The sequence below is a fragment of the Bombus vosnesenskii genome, unplaced genomic scaffold, assembly GCF_011952255.1.
Source record: "Bombus vosnesenskii isolate JDL3184/JDL3185 unplaced genomic scaffold, Bvos_JDL3184-5_v1.1 scf7180000013474, whole genome shotgun sequence".
NCBI classification, from domain to species: domain Eukaryota; kingdom Metazoa; phylum Arthropoda; class Insecta; order Hymenoptera; family Apidae; genus Bombus; species Bombus vosnesenskii.
Window position 1 is genome coordinate 5,622 of NW_022883072.1, and position 15,886 is coordinate 21,507.

The following is a 15,886-nucleotide window of genomic DNA, read 5'->3' on the forward strand; positions in this document are numbered from 1 at the left end:
TTGAGCAGAACATTTTGATAAGTTACGACAAGAGGTATTTATAACTTCCAGCACTAAGTAATAGTACAGTAATGCATGGGAAAGATAAAATGATGAACATTGTATTTTTCTCATTGTACCTTAGAAGTTTGAACAGTGTTTATGATTTTTTTAAATGACCAATATACATAATCGACATATACAATTCAAAATTCTTTCTAAAATCTAAATGTAAGCACAAACACTTGCGTCTATCAAAAATGTCAAACTTCTGATGAAGATTCTTTCCACAAGTGAAACACAAGCGAGGAATTGAAACTTTCATTTCACTTTCCAATCCTAAACTTCACTTTTCATTCACTGCCAGAGCAACAAGTTCAGAGGATTCATTCATGCCTCGAAACAGTAGAAAGTAGGGAAAAAAGAGCGGGCACAAAGTGGGACAAAGGACACGTATAAATTAGAATATATTCATTTTGCTACGATTACTGCACAGAAAATAATCGATTCGAACTGACCAGCAGTCTCCTCGTATTTAAATTGCTACAATCAATCAGATCAAATAAAAAAGAATCGGACAAAGCTAAGGAAAGGACCGAAGACGCACAAAAATCAGAATAAATTTTATAATTATTCGATAGACAATGATCGAGCGAAACTCAACGTCGATGGTCTTGCGTATAAATTCAATAAAGGATGGACGATGCAAATTTATCAACAGTATCCTCGCATAAAAGTTCCTCACCTTTTTGACCAAGTAAGAAACCACGCGAAATGAAGAAAAGAAATTACACACAGAAATAAATTAGAATGATTTCTTGTAACTACATTTAGCGTCACGATGATTTCATAGAAGATATAGTGGATTTAAACTCACCGATGTCACCGAACTCAATGTCTTCACGTTGGAATTCCACCCTTTCGAGCAGGTTGGATGAACACTCGTATGGAGCGCAACTGGTACTGAGCTGTGGCGAAACTAAGCTCCTGGTGCTCCCTCTCCACCACTTGTCCGCTTGCCAGCAGTTTCCAGCTATGTCGAGCACGATGCGCAACCTCGAATATTTATGCAACCCTCCCCACCAGCAGGACGAGCTGTTCGAAACGAAAATTGTTTCAGGACTCGGAAGGTTTTCCCCTTCTCTTCCGACATTCACCTATCCGCGCTTCGGCTCGTTTCCTCCCCAGCCACTGACAAATCTTTTCTCATGCAAATAAACGAACGATTGGTATTTTGAACGCGGAACTCCCGTGGTTGGCTTAGTAGAGTTAAATATGGGAGGGACTTCAGGTTTGTTGACGTCAGGTACGTTCCTTGATGCGTGATGGTAATTTTAGACTGACGCAAATCGTTCTTCTTGGGCTGCTTGTTTTCGCAAATAAACTTTTATGATTGACGAAAGCGCAAAATGAGATTTCGGGGAAGGGGGAGGTCTGTAGAATTTTGAACATAATTGAAAAATGTAGGTGTTTCGATCATTCGCGGAGAGACGCGATCGCGAGATATCACGTCAACGAGAGTTGTAAGTTCTCGTTACGATTGAACAATCGACGCCACGAACTGATCGATTCCCTTATTTCGATTATGATAATAAGGGTAGTTCAATGAAATCTCACAGAATCAACACAACTAAATTAATGTTTATTGCACAACTTATTAACTAGAAAATCTAAATGGAACAACAAAAGGAAATGTTACTACGTAATGCGCGATACAAGACATGTGTAGACAGTTTGGCTTCTCGAAACGTTCTGATTCTTTCTGGAAGGCGACCCCCACTACCTTCGGATCACGCCACCTTCTTTTACGCCAGATCAAATAACGGCCACGAATCGACGTTTCTGGAGGTCGCTCTGCTTAATGAACCATGCGCTTGCCACTACAATGTTTATTTTGCCGTGCAGCCGCGACGATCCGTCTGCGACATTATAGCGCCGCGACCGAGAGTGAAGAATATGATCTATGGCAAGCCGCATGGCGTAACATCCTCCCCCCGTTGAGAGGGTACCGATCAAATTAGCGAGATGTGGTTGAAGTTCCCATCTTAGTTCGTCTCGGTGGCTAGTTGTTCGGGTTTCTCGAGATCGGGTTGAATTGGCAGTGGGACAAGCCTTTTGACGGCCCGATCCAAAACGCTCTTTGCCGTCTGAACTGTAGCTGTCCGGATGACACCATCGGCGCCTGGATGAACCTTGATAACTCGGCCCAGAGGCCAATGCATGGAGGGAACGTTGTCCTCTCTGAGGATGACGATTGTGCCTTTTTGGATGCCGTGTCCACCCTTCCTCCACTTATTGCGGTTGGTTAGCTCGTTCAAATACTCCTTATGCCAGCGGTTCCAAAAATGCTGTTTAAGCTGTTGGATATGCTGCCATCTGGAGAGTCGGTTCGATGGAATGTCTCTGAAATCTCGATCACGTAAGCACATTAGTGAATCGCCAATGAGAAAATGTCCGGGAGTGAGGACTAGGAGATCATTTGGATCGGTGGAGATAGGAGTTAGCGGGCGGGAATTGAGGACTGCTTCTATTTCTATGATAAGAGTATTCAATTGTTCAGAGGTGAGTAACTCGTTGCCGGCTACACGCCTGAGGTGGCGTTTAAATGACTTCACCGCTGCTTCCCATAGCCCACCGAAATGCGGTGAATGAGGGGGAATGAAGCGCCATTCGATTTGTTTGTCGGCTAAAAATGCGGTTACTTTTTCTTTGTGATCGTCCGATTGTAATAAATCGTGAAGCTCTCGTAATTCGTTGCTTGCTCCTCTGAAGTTGGTGCCGTTATCAGAATGGATGGTGGAGCAATACCCTCGTCGAGCGATAAATCTGCGAAGAGCGGCGATGAAGGCTTCGCTAGTGAGATCGTCAACGAGCTCGATGTGTACCGCTTTAATTGCTAGGCATACGAAAATGGCTACGTATACTTTTATCTGACGACGGTTACGATCTCGTTTTTCCTTGATGTGGAACGGCCCGCAGTAATCGACGCCGACGTTTGTAAATGGGCGAGATTCCGTTACTCGCGCCTCCGGCAGATTACCCATCACGTATTCTACCGGCGGTGGTTGAGCGCGGCAGCAGCGGACGCAGCCTTTGATCGCCCGCCATACTTGACTTCGACCGTCAACGGGCCAGTATCTTTGTCTTACTGCGTATAACGTAGCCTGCGTTCCGGAATGCATGTGGATCTTGTGCTCGTGGTCTATGATGCGTGTTGTAACGGATGACTTAGGTAATACTATGGGATGTTTCTGGGCGAAGGTCATCGACGAATGACTGAGTCGACCCCCGACTCGCAATATTCCTTCCTTGTCTATGAACGGATTGAGTCGCGTGAGCTTACCCTTTATCGCCGCGTTCCGATCTTTTTGGAGTGTGCGAATTTCCTCGGAGAAATGGATGTTTTGCAACAATTTTATCAGTTTATTGTGCGTTATGCGTAATTCAGTAACGGTTAGGGGTGCCGCTCGGTTCCTTTTCTGTTTCCAACGGAGGCAACGAGCTATGATTCGTATCAACTTGGGCCAGGATGAATACCTTTGCAACAAACAGTAATCGGCGGGGTTTGTGGACAGACAAATCGCCCCCTTCTGCTCCGGTACTTCAATTTGCGGTGTTAGCGCCCATGTCGGCCAATAGCCTTCCGACTGGTAGAGCCATGCAGGACCGTGCTGCCAGATGGTTGGGCGCAGAAACTCTTCGGGTGTTTGGCCGCGTGATATTAAGTCCGCGGGATTGTCGTCGGTAGGAACGTGGCGCCAATCGCGGATGCTGGTTTTTGTTTGAATTTCGGAGACTCTGTTAGCGACGAATGTTTTAAGGGTGTGAGGTGATGTATTGAGCCAATGGAGGACGATAGTGGAATCGGTCCAATAGATAGTTCGAGTAATTTTGTGTGATAGGGCTTGTTGTATTGTCGACATCAGGGACGTAAGAAGGAGTGCTCCGCTCAGCTCGAGCCGAGGAATGGTCTGGCACTTGAGTGGGGCGACTTTCGATTTTGCGGTTAAAAGTTGGGTCCAAACACGGCCGTTGGTGTTAAGGGTTCGAAGATAAATACAGGCTCCGTAAGCCTTTTCGCTGGCATCGCAGAAACCATGCAGTTCAATTTCCATTGCGGACTCGATTATTGCCTTGCGTGGGAACCTGACGTTGTTTAATAAGGGTAATTGGGCATAGTACCTTTCCCACTCTGTATGTAACTCGATCGGAAGTGATTCATCCCAATCGATTTTCGACGACCATATTCGTTGAAGTAGCATCTTGGCCCGAACAATCACCGGTGCGAGCAGACCGAGCGGATCGTAAATTTTTGCAATCTCCGAGCTGATGATTCGTTTCGTGACTCGAGACGGCGTGGGTTTGACTTCGACCGAGTAAAGAATAGAGTCGTCGGATGAATTCCATAACACTCCCAGCGTCTTCAAGGTTTGCGAGTCGCCCAAAAAATGTTGGTGATTTGTTTCTTCTAAGGAGAGTCCGTGTAATAAGTCATTATCGTTTGACGCCCATTTTCGTATGTTTAAGCCGGCCAGTTGAAGTAAATTGGTGAGTTCTGTTCTGAGCGTGAGGGCTTCGTCCTTCGTTTCAGCTCCGGTGAGAGCGTCGTCGACGTAGAAATCCCGCTGCAGTACCTGTGCTGCACGTGGAAATCGATGTCCTTCGTCCTCTGCCAGTTGCTTGAGGCACCGAATAGCTAGATACGGGGCTGCGGATAAACCGAACGTTACAGTGTTAAGCTCATATGTTTCTGTTTCTCCACTCGCGCTGCGCCATAATATCCTTTGATATTTCCGATCCTCTGGTCGTACGAGGAATTGCCGATACATTTTCTCGATGTCGCCGGTGAGTACGTATTGATGAGCGCGGAATCTAATTAATATATAAAATAAATCTTCCTGTAACTTGGGTCCTGTGTGAAGTGTATCGTTTAAGGAGGTTCCGGTAGTGCTTGGTGCCGATCCGTCGAAAACTACACGGAGTTTGGTGGTTTGACTCGATGCTTTGGTCACGCCATGATGGGGTAAATAGTATCCGTTGTCGTCGGAGTGGTTGTCATTGACCTTCGTCATGTGTCCCAACGCCAGGTATTCCTGTATTACCGTTCGATATTCTGATTCGAAGCGTTTGTCGTGCTGGAATCGGCGATTGAGTGAGGCGAGTCGTTTACTCGCCAGCGTTTTAGAGGATCCGAGTGACTGAAGCTGATCGTTGAAAGGTAGAGCGACGATGTATCGTCCTTCGCTGGTGCGTCGGGTGTGGGCTTGGAAGTGTTCTTCGCATCGTCGATCTGCCTCTGAGATATGTTTAATTGAGGGTCCTTCATCGATTTCCCAAAACCGCGCGAGGTCTGCTTGTAAAGTCGTCGTGGATGTGTGAAATATGTTTGTAGCGGTTTGGGAAGTTGGACTCCCCCCGATTACCCATCCGAATCGCGTCTTTTGCAGACGCAGTCCAGGCTCGTCTGGCTGCGTGAGGTTGACTTGTCCCACACACATCGACGCGAGTGTTGAACCTGAGCTTAATAGTACATCTATCGGAGCTGGTAAATGAAATCGTGGATCGGCCAATTTGAGATTTTTTGGTATCTCAAGTGTCGAACGATCGATGGGTTCGCTGGGAATTAAGGTTGATATGATTGGAATGATAAGGAACGTTAATGTCCGCGTGTATGTACCGTCAGTGGAAGTGATCGTGGCCGTGATGTGTCGCTTAGAGGTCGTTGTCAAGGTATCTAGAGCTCCGATCGGGACCGAACATTTGTTTTGCCTTATCTTAACGATTTTGCTAATTCCTCGGTAATGAAGTTCATACTGGATCCGGTGTCGAGCAACGCTCGACAACGGATTGGTTGCTGTTTATCATTCAAAATATTAATCTGCGCTGTGATGACTAGATCATTGGACAGTAATTCGGATGCTATTGGTTTGATATGTTCGGTCATGAACGGAGTCGTCGATCGTCGGCGTCATTGTTTGTGTGTTCGTTTGTCACTGGGCGGTGGACTTGCAGACGCGGCTGTTCGTGGTGTTTCCGATCTGTGGTCTGTTGTGTGCCTTTTGCGACGAGTGGGTGATACGTAGGGTGGCGAAGAAGGTGTTGTGGATCGGCTATTTGATGGGGAAGATTTCGGGCTGGACGTGCTGGAACGAGACCCTGAATGGCGTTTTGTCCTATGCAGCATTGTATGATGTCGTTCTCCGCATACGCGACATGATCCTGCGAAACAATGCTTCGTTGTGTGCCCTTTCCCGAGGCAGTTGAGGCATAGTGATGCCCTTTTGACCTCCCGAATGCGTTCGCGAAGGGATTTGGTTTTGAAGGTGTCACATCTCCAAATGGGGTGTGGTCCTTGACAGGTGGGGCATGTTGGAGTAACCTGTGTCGCCGTAAGTACATGCCCTCGTGATGCGCGTTGACGGACAGGAGTAGTTTGTTCCGGTGATTCTCTTGTTTGTCTGACTGTGGTGATCGGTTTGGAGCTTCGTGCTAATCTCTCTAGGAAGTTTAGTAAATGAATGTACGGAGGCACCTCGTTATTGGGCAGCGTCATTTCCCATTGCTTTTGGATACTTAGTGGTATTTTCGAGAGGATGAGGCTGTTGAGCATAGCACTGGTATCGGGGTAGGATTCTCCTAATTTGTTCAATGCATATATGTGTTGTTTAAATGTGTGGACTAAGCGCCTTAATTCCGTTGGAGATTCCTTGGTTATCCTTGGATAATCAATTATTGCCATGCAGTGACTGAAAGCTGTGTATCGTGGACATTCGAAACTTTCCTTGAGAACGGCAATAGCCTGACTGTAGTTTACATTACTAAGGGGTAACGCGTTTAAACAATCGGCTGCTTCTCCTTGCAGGGCGGACTGCAGGTAATGGAATTTCTGTATGTCAGTGAGACTAGGATTTTTATCGATTGTGGAGGAAAAGGTATCATAAAACGTGTTCCATTTTTCTAAGCTTCCGTCAAAGGTAGGGAGCCGAAGATCTGGTAATTTAATGGATATCGGATTTAAACTTGCGGATGATGCACAGGTTGGAGGGTTTATGGATATCGACGGCGAAGCTGTTTGCGCGTTCCTCAGAAGATTTTGTAGCCTTGTGTCTACCGCGACGTACTGATCCCTTATTTCGAAGCCGCGCGCTTGTTCCTCCTCGTCCAATACTTCTAATTCGAGTTGAATCGCTTCGAATTGACTCGCAACTTCGGTCAGTTGTTTCTCGTAATTCTTTAATAAGGAATTTTGCTGACTCTCAGATTGCTCGTACTCGTCCAGTCGATTCGATAAATATGTGAATCGGCCGCTACAATAGCCTCGTCTCCGACGCAGAGAGATGAGTTGGTCTTCGCTCGTCATCGTTGCCGAGGATAGGAGATGGTTGAAATAAGGAACGAGCTTACCTTACTGTCGTGCGGCGTGAGGTCGCGTGTATGTTAAGTTGTGAAATTCGTTGCGTTGATGATTGTCCAGCTGCGACGGAAGGCTGCGTGGTTGCGTTCCCTTGCCAATGGGATGTGCTTCTTCGAAGATGACGCGCCTGACGTCACTGGTTTGGCTGTAGTGGATGCTCCTGCTTCCGCTGCTGGTTTTGATAAAGTCACGTGGCACTGTGTGGTCACTGGTAAGTGCACTCTTCACTGGCACGTGATCCGGCTCGAAGGACCAAAATGTTTCGATCATTCGCGGAGAGACGCGATCGCGAGATATCACGTCAACGAGAGTTGTAAGTTCTCGTTACGATTGAACAATCGACGCCACGAACTGATCGATTCCCTTATTTCGATTATGATAATAAGGGTAGTTCAATGAAATCTCACAGAATCAACACAACTAAATTAATGTTTATTGCACAACTTATTAACTAGAAAATCTAAATGGAACAACAAAAGGAAATGTTACTACGTAATGCGCGATACAAGACATGTGTAGACAGTTTGGCTTCTCGAAACTTTCTGATTCTTTCTGGAAGGCGACCCCCACTACCTTCGGATCACGCCACCTTCTTTTACGCCAGATCAAATAACGGCCACGAATCGACGTTTCTGGAGGTCGCTCTGCTTAATGAACCATGCGCTTGCCACTACAATGTTTATTTTGCCGGGCAGCCGCGACGATCCGTCTGCGACATTATAGCGCCGCGACCGACAGTGAAGAATATGATCTATGGCAAGCCGCATGGCGTAACAGTAGGTATTTCATAATTTTATGGACAGGATGTATATGGAATGGATGTGGATGGTAACTGATGGTACAAGCGGAAAGGGGGTGAAAGAAGTCGAAAATATAGAATAAAAATTTTTTTCTTAATTTTTCCATCGAGACAACGATCTACAGTGAGATCCGTTATAACGAGATAAGATTCAAAGTTGATTTTCTCGAAAACAAAGCCCCGAACGAAAGATTTTTATTCTATATTTTCTTTTTTCGCGTAGAATCACCCCCTTTCCGCTTGTACCACCAGTTACCAACCACCCTGTATATTCGTACGTGAAGCTAGTCTAAAGTCTATTATTATAAATACTAAATGTACAGAAAATCGGTTAGGTGTTCGAACTGTAAAACATATCCAAGTAAAATCATATATCTAAAAAGACGAGATTCTATGTTTTTTGTTTCGAGGAAATAGGAATAATTTCTGAATTTCGCCACTGCTAATTAGTGGTACACATAGTTGGTAAAAACAAATCAAACAGATGTTATATTCAAATACGATTGCTCACGTGCAGCGGATGCCTCGCAGCCGCAGTAGAGCGTGCCTGTCTATGGTCAGACGCGTGCAAACAGGCGGAAACACAAATTAACAGTAACAGCTTAATCTTAAATCTTCCTACACCTTAACACATCGTTACAATTCCACGTATTTGCTCTTTCGAGTTCTCATTTATTCTATTAAAAAGTTTCTTTAAAATTCTGATCACTGAATTAATTGATTATACATAATCTATAAAATTTAATTTTTTTTTTGTAACCATCAAAAAACACGATGTCTATGTTAAAATACCGTTAGGCAAAAAACAGTTTCTGCGACCATTATCATCGTTATCATGCGAACATAGTCTCATGGTAATATACCTCTCGCATTTGCATAAAAAGGCATTTTTAATGTTTATCTAATATTATAAATATTTATGATGAATTTCTTTTTTTTGCAGTAATCTGCTTCATAAAACCTTACGTTACTTATTTATCAAAAATTCCTGATTTAAAGACGTGGTACTCCGTTACGAACATTCTTCGTTCACTCGACGAAATCCTTACACTTCCAAAATTATAAATCAGAGAATAAAAATATTTCATCTGTCGGAGATGAAAGAACACCGGAGCCTTTGGAACTTTGGATAACCCCGCAACATTGTAACCTAGAGTCTACTATAGCAGTAATTAAACAATTGTAGTTATTTAATCCGATTGTAATTGTTCGAGATTGGTGATAGTGAGCTCTGGCTCGAGGCGACAGTCTGTCGCCCAACGTAGCCGAGGCCAAGGGATGAACGCTTTGTTTAACAAAGGTATGGAGTAATCCTATAGCTCAAAAGCTTAAAATCCTATAGCTTAAAAGAAATATTCGTGGCGACACGTGACAGTAAATATTCCAACGGTTTTTGTCCCGTGGCTCGCCACGCGCAGACCCTATTCCTGGAGTAAGATAATTGCCAGATGTCGATGCGTCTCCACAGTACATGTTCAGCTAGCTCGAGGGCTCGTTATAAATCTTAAGATTTAGTCAACTAAAGTCCATCAAACAGACAAACAATCTTTGTCCCCACTACGGGAAAACAGGGGAGACCAATTTTTCAACGAGCGGCGTCTCCCACTAGCAACTTCCCCTCGAAAACAGCCAGCATCTTTTTCTAACCACCGGTATAGAGATTGACCAATTAGCGGCAACGACAATTTCCCTTACTTTCTGAACGGAGGCTTTTCTCGACGAATCCGATCTCGTGTCCTTAGACACGCCCCAATATAGTTTTCCTCCGTGGTATCATCGGGACGGGAAAGTCATTCTCGCTCGCGATCGCATCGACTAAAGAGTAACATCTTCGCGATCAGTGGTTATTTCACGTTTTAACCAGACTTAGACTTTGTGAGTACGTCCTTTTGTCATCCCGTTGGCCGCGGCTACGTTGGGCGACAGACTGTCGCCTCGAGCCAGAGCTCACTATCACCTATCTCGAACAATTACAATCGGATTGAATAACTACAATTGTTTAATTACTGTTTTAGTAGACTCTAGGTTACAATGTTGCGGGGTTATCCAAAGTTCCAAAGGCTCCGGTGTTCTTTTATCTCCGACAGGTGTTCTTTCATCTCCGACACATCGATTTCCAATCTGTCTTGAATAGATCGATAAAATCGCGAAGGTGAATATTTTTATGACCCACGAATATAATTCCAATCGAATTGCCATGAATATTTGATCCGTCAATCGCGTGAAGGTACTTGTAACTCACGCTGGGATGATCCGCGTGAGCGAATTCATCATCACGCGATATTCCCTCGCAACGCGTTTTCATGTAACGCTATATCCATCGCGTAAACGTGGCCACGTGAACAGGGGAAGGCGGCGAGTGTACGTTAAATATTATGCCGTAGTTGGGTTGGTTAATTGGTCAGAGCAAGCCAGTTAGTTTCATTACGTTATCTCCATCTTCGTGGGTTTCGCACAATGGAGGCCTCTTCCAGTATCGGAGCCACTAGGTCTGCGTGATTCTAGAGCCTCTTTATCCGAACGAGACCGATTCCTCGATCGAATTCTATCGTTCTCCATAGTTTCCTACTTTCTTTTTCGTATTTTTCATATTTCGATGAGACATGGATTTTAGTAAATGATTTTTTGACGTATTAGTTTGACGTATTACGTAAATAATTTGGAATTTCTTATGTAAACTATAACTGGTGCATAAACACGTTGCGTAAACTTGGCTTAATTACTGGTTTGTGATAATTCATATGTTCTAATTTTACCGATGAAAATTATATCATCCAGAAAATATGACATTCAAACGCTGATTTCAATGACTGCATCTTCCGAGATGACAGACAACCGTCTGTGTAACTTAAGAACATTTTTTTAGATATAGCGCGAGTTTGAGCTAATTCTGACTGCGAACTGAAGCAATTAGTTATACATATCGTAGCAAATATTTATTGTTTAATATCCACTATTACACTACACACTGTACGATGCGAACAATCGGATGAATTTCCAACTCAATAGCAGTATTGTTTAATCTTAAAGCTGATACAAACGTATTACACATATCGCTGACGTAGTCGACTGCATATGTGCATAGATGAAGTATTATGACAGAATTACCGATACGTATTATGCGAGGATAGGGAACACCATTGGAAATGTCATTGCATGTTAAGAATAACATTATATTGCGACAAAGAAAAGGCATCTATAAGAAATGAGCAGAATTACACAAGCAAAAGCTTCATAAATCTCAGATGTATCAAATAAATTCCTTAAAACATGAATATACACGATGAATATATTACGAACACTCTTAAAAAAAGTTCTTTTCAATAAGCTTGAACGCATAATTTTTCGATTCTATTTCCCAGTCCCTCTCATATAACCTCTTTTCCAACATACAACTAAACTACTCAATCTTCCATTTCCTAGCCCGACTTGTAAACTGTTTCCCAGCTTCTCTGCAAGCCTCTCTTCCATCGTATAACCCTCTTCAGTCCCCTTTTTCGATCAGACTTTACTCGAATACAAAAATGCTTATCGTGACAACACATCGTTATACTATTCGCGTGAGAATCAAATTTGATCAAGGATATTTATGTAAATTTACACCTTCGTGTATCAAAGACATTATTTAGATGAGAGAAAAAAAGAAAAAATATGTCAAAAGGCAAAGTTTATACTTTAATGAATGATCAACGAAATAGATTGTAAGCAGAAATTTGTTTATTTACCAAATATTCTGGAACATTATAAAGAATACATTTTTGTATATTAGGAGCGTCTTACGGATTTTCTCGTTTCTAAATTTCCTATAGATGGATTTCCACACTAATGTTCTATCTATGCACATTAATGTCTCAATGAAAATTAATATTTTTACATTGGGTAGGTATTAGGAGAGTATTAATTAAAGAAATGTTGAGATTAACAAGAATAAATTATGCAAAAGATCGCTATGAAGAACGACATCTTTTTATGTAGCACCGAATCTATCGAAAAATAGAATATTTTGCAGTAGTGATTTTTATTCAAAGCTTCTCTAGTTTCTCAAAAATGCATAGAATGTACGTTGCATAACCATCTATCAACCACGCGTAATAAGTATATGGTAGATAGTAGCAACGACAATATGGAACAAGTTTACTATAGAAAATTAGATCTCCTCGTAGAGGATCGTGCGTTTTAAAAATCACAATGCTTTCGACATTCGTTGAATGTTCTCATCGAAAGCCTTTTCAACTGCCCGCGAACGTTTAAAAATCCACACAATCTAATAATCGACTCGAGTCAGTGAATAACGAAGATCATAACTTTATCTTGCATTTTTCGATCGAAAAAAGAAAAGAAGCAAAGAAGGTGAACGTAACGAAAAAGAATAAAGAGGATAAGAAGCGCGTGCACGAGAATTACGCGAGCTTCGAAAGATCGTGGAGGGTGTAACGTCAATTCATATCAGAGACCAGGCCACACACCACGGACAGGATGGCACCCAGATGTCTGCATATCCTTGGCGCGCACCCTCAATAGTCTTAAGTGCCCACCAGGGGGCCTTGGCATTTTTATAGTTAAGGTCCTTCGGACCAAGCGAGTATTTCCTGTCTTAAATTTCCCTTTACGTTTATTGTCTACCACGTGTTAGCTTAGAAAGTTGGTTTTCTCCACATCTGGTATGTTCCGTTGGCAACTTTCTCGCGAGGGCGGCTAAAACCCTTCCTGGTCCACCAACCGTCCTATTATCCAATCGGAGATGGTGTCTACTGCCCTCACTTCCTTAACCAAAATTGTCATCAACAAATCCGATAGTCCCGTGTCCTTAGACACACCCACCCCTAGCTTTCCTCAGACACAGTATCGTCAGTAAAACTTCACTTATTCTGTATCCTTAGAATAGTCAACATATCTATGTCGGTCTCTACTCTTATAAGTCGCGTACTTAATGTATTGTTGTAACTAAGTCTTACATAACGTGGTTGGAGTGAATTGTGATTTATGTTAATTCAGTGTGTGTTACATTGTGATTGCTGAATTCATAATAAAGGTTGATTAAAACCAAGTAAATAGTTGTGTTACGACTCAACTATATTTTATTTTCACCGACCAACCCAAAAATTACGTGACAAGGGCATCGTTAATGACCCACTCTAAGTGGCGAAGAATTACACGCTGGCACGCTCTCCACGTACCCTGATCGAATGCAGGGCGTCTAAAATGCTGAACTACGCCCGCAAGTTTTGTTATCGTTGCCAGAGCGAGGTGACAGAGCTTTAGTGCAAGGTTAGTCGGCGATGAGTGAAGTGGCAATCCTCTGCACGGCCATTATTCTTCGGTAACGGCTAGGACCAGAAAGGATTTCGTTCGAATTCCTGTCGTGAGTACATTGCTTCATCGGTACATTGGATGGAATATTTCTAAAAACCGACGTTCCTACGCGTCGATTTCGGTTCCTTTCTCTCTGATGTCTCTACATCATTTACGCACGTAGCGAGTCTTCTGGATTTACAGTTTGTCCAAACTATTTCTCATTAAGAATCTCTAAAAAAGTGAATATGATATGGTGTCTTTCTCTCAAGACTATCGGTTTTCTTTATCCTCGATCGAGTCGTTAAAAGTTTGTCTTAGATATTTTATGCAAAGATTGTCAAGAGAAATGTTATCACATTTACTTGTAGGATTTTAGTATTCGAATTATGAAGGTTTAATATGTGTAAAAATATATATACACATTTTAAAAACCTGTTAAGCTATAGCTACATCGAATTACTCCTAGTAATTTTTGTTTTGAAACGATAAATTTGTCAGTGGTAATTTTCTTCAGTTCGATAGAATTCTGATGTAAAAGTTTTCTAACAGAACACAAAGTCCTGAACTGACTTTCTCTTAAATTTTTGAATTTTATTACAAATGTTTGATCAATAGCGTAAATAATTATGATTGAAGCGATATAACGAAAACCGTAACAATTTTGCCAATTGTAATGTACAAACGAAAAATCGGTCTGTGTCATTTTAACAGATTTAGCAATCTTAGTGTTGAGAGGGTGGTTTTTCATTTCTTTGTTTTAGCGGGGTAAATATAAGAGAACTGTAAGTCGTTAGCTTAGTGGAAGCGCGTTTCGCAGAAATAATTAATGCATCTTTCATTCCATTGTATCAAACTGTGATTAGTCGCGACGAACGTGCAATTAAGATGTGTACCGGAGAAAAATCTGCTGCATTTAGTTGCGTGAATTCGAGTTAATCCGAGGCAGTGGAGAAATAATCTTATCGATAAATAACACGTAATTTTCTCGTATATTTCATGCCAGGAAATCTTATCGACTGAAAAATTGTGATTTTCGTAAGTGATAATAAATTTACCAAACAATTTGTTTGTTTCTGATTAGAAAACCGATCGACTTTAAATTCTGAGAGAACGTGTTTCACAAATGATGAAGAATTTTCGAAACAATAATGGCAAAATCTTTAATTTGATCTCTCAATAAAAAAAATCTGTACTCTCATTATGTTCTTAACTTCGATCGGTTCACACGAATTTAATCTAACAAGTCGTTACTTGGTACTGAAATAAACCAAATTTAACATGCAATCTTATGATACAATATTTTAATTATTAATTTTTCATAGAGAGTTTTTCAACGTTTCTTAACTTGAAAACCTAAAGGAACAGTGAAGAGATATCTTGAGTCCTATGTAATTCAAATAAAACACTACAAAATACATTGTTATGGACGCTTGGAAAATTCAAAACAAAGTCCTCCGCGTGAATAGAGATATAGCACACATAGGATTAATCTTTCAATAATTTTCTAATAATATTTACGTATATTCAAAAATATTTCTAACAAATATAATATTAGTAAAATTGTCTACAATTCCAAGAATACATATTTCGCTGAAGATGGTCTCGCGTGAAAGAATTACCTGAATTTAAGTACAAAACAGAAACGAAACAAAAATCCGCGACGGATCAAGTCTATTGTCCCAGCGAATGGAACTTGAAATCGAATTTGGATTGTTCGCCACGGACACGATTTCCAGGTAAATCGATACATTCTAAAAAGCAAGGAAGCCCGTGGGACGGGACAACAAAAATAAATTGAGAAGATTAATTGCAATTACCACATAAGTCGGGTTACACAATTTGCGTTTACACAATTTTTATGTATTATTTTGCTACTTGGTTCTTAATAAGTTAATCGATGCCGTGACCAAGGGCACTCGAGAAGCAGAGTCGCGAGAATTCGAGACGTAGAGATCGTGCGAGTCAACGAATTTCTCGAGAGAAAAGGTTATTCGCTCGAGAGGAGATAAACTCTTAAACAACATGTAATTTCTTTTCTCTTGTATTTTCCCAGCGTTTCGTTTACTTTCTCTCCCTTTTGATAAAAAGTTACGATAGTTGACATGGTTCAGCATTTTGAAACATCTGATTTTTAATTGACAAGTTTCTCGATCGAAGAATATTAAATGGAGAACCTTTTAATTGAAAAGACGTTGGGTTTTTAAAATCACTGAGGAGCTTGTTTCAACTTCTGAAACTTTTCGGTCGGGATAGATTTTTGGAAAGTAATTTTAATTGATACGCTTGTACTTCGCTTAGTATACTACACCACCTGGAATATTTTCAATTGGATTTTTTATTGCAAAAATTTATTAATATTGAGAAAACTTTATTCTGCAACTGCATTCTCTTATACAAAT

The 15,886-nt window shown here is 41.7% G+C and overlaps 1 protein-coding gene and 1 pseudogene across 1 annotated transcript; both read right to left on the reverse strand.

The window, feature by feature from the left end:
• Positions 1–2,506: 2,506 nt before the first annotated feature.
• Positions 2,507–5,051, reverse strand: LOC117238369. Its single transcript, XM_033503221.1, has 3 exons — positions 4,931–5,051; positions 2,595–4,687; positions 2,507–2,512 (listed from the first exon to the last, which is right to left on the reverse strand). The coding sequence occupies exons 1-3, from the start codon at positions 5,049–5,051 to the stop codon at positions 2,507–2,509; spliced, it is 2,220 nt and encodes a 739-aa protein (XP_033359112.1).
• Positions 5,052–5,749: 698 nt separating this feature from the next.
• LOC117238368 lies at positions 5,750–7,061 on the reverse strand (annotated as a pseudogene).
• Positions 7,062–15,886: the final 8,825 nt, after the last annotated feature.

Coding starts and splice junctions, on each gene's coding strand:
- LOC117238369 (XM_033503221.1), bottom strand. CDS start 5,051: ATGACGAAGGTCAATGACAACCACTCCGACGACAACGGATACTATTTA. Junction 4,688..4,930: donor TTTCGACGGATCGGCACCAA/GCACTACCGGAA, acceptor GTTTATCCGCAG/CCCCGTATCTAGCTATTCGG.